The 6000-nt window shown below is 45.5% G+C and overlaps 1 protein-coding gene across 3 annotated transcripts in view; it reads right to left on the bottom strand.

Annotated features, from left to right (window-relative positions):
- Positions 1-1930: 1930 nt before the first annotated feature.
- C7 (complement C7) overlaps positions 1931-6000 on the bottom strand; it is a 53056-nt gene continuing 48986 nt past the window's right edge. The window contains exons 17-18 of one of the 3 annotated variants that reach the window (XM_041748607.1): positions 4648-4832; positions 1931-3284 (exon numbers count right to left, since the gene is read on the bottom strand). In XM_041748607.1, the coding sequence (XP_041604541.1) occupies positions 3079-3284; positions 4648-4832 (391 nt within the window). In that variant the 3' untranslated portion in view covers positions 1931-3078. Of the gene's footprint in view, positions 3285-4647; positions 4833-6000 lie in introns of those variants that run through there. The other 2 variants (XR_005986787.1, XR_005986786.1) reach the window with 2 other exon arrangements.

The raw sequence follows: 6000 nt of genomic DNA, 5'->3' as shown, positions 1-6000 counted from the left end.
TTCTCTTTAGATGTTCAAGAGCTTATTTTCAGAGTTTCAAAACATTTTAAAAGACTTAATGTTGAAAGTTACATCTCCTTGCAGATTCACTGCAATGATCGTGATTCTTTTATAAACAACTACGAAGATCTCTAGCTAGAGGAAAGGACAAGTGTAAGTATGTTCAGAAAAGAAAAAAGGCACAAAATTTAATATTTCAAGACAGCATCTCTCTACAACCTCATTCACTGCTCCCTCCTTCTCCTCCAACTCTTCCCTAATCCCTTACTTCTCCTTCACTAACTCTGGGAAACTTCTTTTCCAAACCTTAGTTGTCAAATCTGATAATTTCTTTTTTTTCAGACTTCATTTAACCTCTCCTATAGCATTTGACAGTGTTGACCATATCCTCTGTATTAGCTAGGAAAGGAGGGTGGTAGTGCATAAGTAGTAGTCGTTTAACTCTCTACTTGCTTAACTCAAGAGGAGAAATTATTGGAAGGATACTGAACTCTTCCTCCCAAGGAAATTACATGTTCAACTCTGTTTTGGGACCTGCATCTGGGCCTGGCATTTTCAAATCTATCTCCCTACCCAGGGTGGAAATTAACTCCCTAATAACAAATTCGTTGTTATTTGTTAACAACAAATAACAATGCAGTTGACCTTAAACATTTTTGAACACTATTGTTTTTAATCTATTTAAACCTGCTTCCTTTTAACTGCCATATATTCTCTCTGAATCTTCACTCAAGGGACAATGTGGTATATAAAACTGGGCCTGGACCAGACCTGGCTTTTAGGTAAGAACACACTGGTACAGCTATTGTGGAAAATAGTACGGAGGTTCCTCAAAAAATAATAAAACTACCATATAGTCCAGCAATTCCACTTTTGAGCAAATATCCAAAGGAATCGAAATCAGGATCTTAAAGACGTATTTCACAATAGCCAAGATATAGAAACACCTAAGTGTCCATCCATAAAAAGAATAAAGAAAATGTGGTGTATATATACAATGCAATGTTATTAGGGTTTAAAAAAAAAAAAAAAGAGGGAAATCCTACCATTTGTTTTAAAAAAAAAAAAAAAAGAGGGAAATCCTACATGAATGGACCTGCTGGACACCATGCTAAATGAAATAAAGCAAACAAAGAAAGAAATACTATGTAATCTCCCTTATGTGTATAACCTAAAATAGTCACATTCATAAAGAAGAGAGTAGAATGGTGGCTGTCAGGGGCTGAGGAGAGGGGGTATATGGGGATGTGATGGCCAAAGCGTACCAAGGTTTAGTTACACAAGATGAACAAGTTCTGGAGATTCACTACACGGCACTGCTGTAGCTACAATACCTATTGCTGTAGCTATAATACCTATAGCTAACAATACTTTAACAAACACTTAAAATTTTCTAAGAAGGGGGCCACCTGGGTGGCTCAGTTGGTTAAGTGTCCAACTCTTTGGCTCAGGTCATGTGGTGGGATGGAGCCCCGCATCAATCAGGCTCTGCACTTGGTGTGTGCATAGTGCACAGAATTTGCTGGAGGTCTTCTCCCTCTCTCTTCCCCTCTGTTCCTCCCACTGTTCGAGTGCTCTCTCTCTCTTTGTAAAATAAATAAATAAAATCTCCAAGGAAATTTTCTATGAAAAAAGATCTTATGCTGTGTTCTTACCATATAAATAAATAAATAAGTAAATGACAACAACAATGATAATAAGAGAGGTAGGGGAAAACTTTCGGAGGTGATGGATGTGTTTATGGTCTTGACTGGTGTCTACTTATCCCCAAACTCATCAAGTTGTATACAATAAATATGTATAGCTTTTTACACGCCAATCATACCTCAATAAAGTAGTTTAAAAACTAAAGATATATTTAAAAAGAACACATTAGCCATTCTTCATGGAAAGATTCACAAATACAGGTGAAAAAAATTCCAGAGACTAGTATCTTTAATGAGATTTTAATCATTGTCATTTTAACTAAGGTTTTGTTGAAATGTATTTATCAGTACCAGAAAAGTACACAGATATTATGTGTATATAAAAGCATATTTTAAATTCCATTTAAGCCCACTCATTTCATCTCCCACAGCTGCTTTTTTGTTTTGATGAAACATTGAAAAAGGAATAAATAGAAGGCCAATGTCTTCAATTGATGTACCTGTATGGCCCCCTGAAAAATCCAAGCATGTATTCATATGCAAGAAAACTGTTCTGTCAGATACACAATCTCTCAATAGCTCAGGCCAGAACTGATGCCTCCTACAAAAGAAAAGGGGGAGAAAGCACGCAAATTGCATTTCTTGTGCTTGACACATACTAAAGAAAAGCCCCAGAGAGAAGATGGGATTGTCTTTGTCGTCAGACAAGAAGGCAGAAGGCGCCAGTGACTACAGCACAGTGGTCCAGACTTTTCAGGGGGTGCATCTCCCGACAAGATTTAGGGATCCCTGCATGTGGTGCTTGAGTCCTCGGGCAGCTGAGGTTGCCGCTTGGGGTGGGTAGCCGGATCGGCCTTCTTCCATTCAAGGTGCCCTTTGCCTTATTCAGCTTCACTGGGGGAAGCAAGCCGACCTCTCTGACCTTCCAGTTTTCCTGATCCACGTGTTCAGACTGGGTGTTCTGGCCCCCCGGTGGGTGGGGCCGATCACGGGTCAATCATACTCGAGGGAATCAAAGGGCGGGGGTAGTCGCCTTCCTCTGGGCTAAGCCCCTAATTTTCAGATTTAAAAAAGTCACGGTTCAGACACATTAGCAGTTTGTCCAAGAGCACACGGTTCGTGCAAGGGGTCAGGTGGGCTGCTCGTGCAGACTGGCTTTTTTCTTTTTTTTTTTTTAAGATTTTATATTTTTTAAAGATTGTATTTATTCATTCATGAGAGACACACAGAGAGAGAGAGAGAGACAGAGAGGCAGAGTCACAGGCAGAGGGAGAAGCAGGCTCCACGCAGGGAGCCGGACGCGGGACTCGATCCTGCGGAGCATCCGGCTCGCGGTGGGCGGAGCCACGGGCCGCGCTGGGGTTGGGGCGCCCGGCGGGGCGCAGCGGGGACGGCGCAGCGCAGGGGCCGGGGCGTGGGGGGCTCCCGCGGGTCAGCGCAGCGCGGGCGGCGGGGCCCCCGGCGGCGCGCAGGGCCGCGTGCCCGTGACCGTGACGCTCTGCCCGCGGCACCGGAGCGCGCCCGCCGCGCACTCGCTCACGGTCCGCAGGGCGCCGTCCACCTGCGCGCACACCGCGAAGCCGCCGTCCTCGCCCTGGCACTCGGAGGCTTCCCTGCAGACGCACCGGCCGCTCGCGGCTGGGAAGGAGACGGCGGAGGCTTAGAGGCACGCGGCGGCGCTGGGGCGCGCAAGGCCCGAGCCCCACCCCCCCACACCCGCGGGGCGCTGCCGGAGATCTCTAGGGCTCCCGCCGCCGGGAAAGCTCTCTCCAAGTGGGGGCCCCCAGTGCCCCGCTCCCCTGTGCCGCTGTCTGGGGAAGCCAGAAGCGGAGCCCTCCTCCAGCCCCGGGCCGGGGGCTGGAGACCTCAGAAGAGACCGCGTCGCTGCGGGGCTCAGAGGCAAAGGAAAGCATTCAACCTGCTTTGAGAGATGGGGCCTAAGACACAAAGGGCCACATGTCCCGTAAAAACAAGCCAGAGATGAGTTGGGGACGATTCCACCGTGTGCGCTGCAGGTGCCAGGCTGGAGTTACACCAGCCAGGTGTCTGCAAACGGAGTGACCAGGTCAGCCAGCCCAGGGGTGACTGCCACTCCCAACGTGACCCAGCGGGGAGAGTTCAACAGTGCATCGTGGCTTGTGTGGCAAAGTGTCCAGGAGTGAGGGGGGGAGGGCCTGAGATGCTGCAGAGGTCTCACAGATCACGCAGTCCAGCTCCCAAATTTATAGAAGGGGAAACTGAGAGCAATGACTTGGCGCCAGCCGCCCAGGCTTTCCCCCTTGGTAAAGTAGCTAAACCTGTGGGAGGTAGGCCGTGCCAGGGGTGCTGCTGCTGTTCAAGGTCATGCTAAGTGCTGGTCGGACATAGCACTGGCAAATCTTGAAAAAAATCACTCCTTTTTCTCTCCTTCAAATTCTTCTGATTACTTCTAGGAGAAAGTGTCACCTTAGCGCTGATACGCTTTTAGGCACTTTTACCACCTCCTTAACACTTGCTAGACTCCCTTCATCCCAAAGAAGCAGCATCCCTCAGGCTGCCACCAGCATCTGGCTAGCATCTGCAACCTTACTTTGTGTCATTATATGCATTTTTGTAGTTGCCTAATATTTATGGCAAGTGGTATCTCCTTTTAAGAAAGTGATAATGAAATTTTCTTCTTAAAAAATAGTTATTTTTATGTGAATCTATTTTTTTTAATGAGTACATAAAACGGGTAAGACAAGGACAGAGCAAAAATCATGAGGGGAGACTGGGAACCGTCAGTGTTTGGGAGGAGGACATTCAGAGCATCGATGGTGGGTTTTTGTCCTCTTAGGTACTTGATCCCCCCAGCTCCCCAGGAAAGGCTGTGGGCAAGGACAGTTACCCTTAGACCAGCCTGGGACTTTCACATCCTCAGGGATCTGCTTGGACTTGCTGCTAAACTAGAAACTACAGTTTTTAAAACCTCAGTACGACTGCCTCAGCGTTGTCACCGTTACAATTACGAAATGCCCCTTACCATCACATTTTCCCCAGAGTGGACAGGCCCCGCAAGCTTTCTCGGTGGCGGCCGGCAGAGTACAGCTGTCGCTACCAGCAAGGGTGTAATTTCGGCCCTGACAGTGGAGAACATGCATCTTGCACACTGTCAGAGGCAGTATCCTTTTGCTTCTCTCATCTCGAGCACATACATCCAAGGAGGACCTGAAACAAATGTTTTAAATTCCATTATTTAGAAGATGTTCATTCTCAAAAGTGGAAGATGAGAAGTGAAAGGAGAGGCTCGGAGCTCCGTGCCTCAGATGTTACCAGCCACAGCAAAAAGATGAAGCAGAACCTCAAATTTCCTTCATGACTGGGGCTCACCCTCCTCAGATCTTCGAAATGAACATATTTTGCTCTTTATTGGCTCACAATTTTTACACGCGTAGATACCTGGTGTTGATCTAGTTTCATCTAGAGCAGCTCAGATACAGCAAATTAGAAGAGAAGGCAAGGTCTGCTCAGGAAGCCGGGGGGGTGACAAGCAGGAAGGAGACAAAATCAGCAAAGATCACACACTCAGACACTAGTCCAGTGGGACCATTGACTGCAGGAGAAATTAGGTCCTCCCAGCCCAGCAGCCCTCAGAGTTCATGTCCATGATACGGCATTGTCCAACACCTGATGATCAAATCCTCAAGGGAAGATGAAATCATATTTGTCAATGGGATTTTTTAAAGTATCTGTGTTTACAAAATCATTTAGGGATATTTCTATGAAAATTTATTACTTTTTTTTTCTTAAGCATGGGTGCTAAAATGGTGAGATTCAGCTTTTTAGAAATGTCACTGATAAAAACAAGCATCTTTCAGAATGTTGATGGATAAGGAAGGCATTACCATAGTGAACCCTTAAACAACAAAGTGTTTTTGTATGGTAGTTGGAGCCTATATTTATTTTTATATATATTTAGTTCTAATATTTTCTTCAATGACCAAGAGCTAAATTTACTTGGAGTTATTTACATCAAATCCTTATATCTTTCTTTTATCTGCTTATTTAAGCTTTAAATCAAACTACTCAGAACAGCCTAAAGAGCAGAGACCTTGCAAAGCCGCCTTGTTATCAGTATCTGATAGAAAGCTCACTCGTGTCTATAGACAGTAGACCGCAGAGAAACTAAATGAATCAGAGAAGTTAGAAAGAGGATAAAAGTGAATCAAAGTCAACAATGATTCCCCATAAAGAACTAACGCCACAGTCAGAACATTCTGGTTGGACAACCACTGCCATTTACACTATTCAGGTGTATTTTTCTCGCAAGAAGTCACTTCTTATAAGATACCACCAAAATCACCATTGCCCACTGTTGGCGCTCAAGGAGTTGGAT

The sequence above is a fragment of the Vulpes lagopus genome, chromosome 3 (genome assembly GCF_018345385.1).
Source record: "Vulpes lagopus strain Blue_001 chromosome 3, ASM1834538v1, whole genome shotgun sequence".
Taxonomy (NCBI): domain Eukaryota; kingdom Metazoa; phylum Chordata; class Mammalia; order Carnivora; family Canidae; genus Vulpes; species Vulpes lagopus.
The sequence above is the reverse complement of the archived record's forward strand: the minus strand, read 5'-3'. Positions and strand labels throughout refer to the sequence as shown.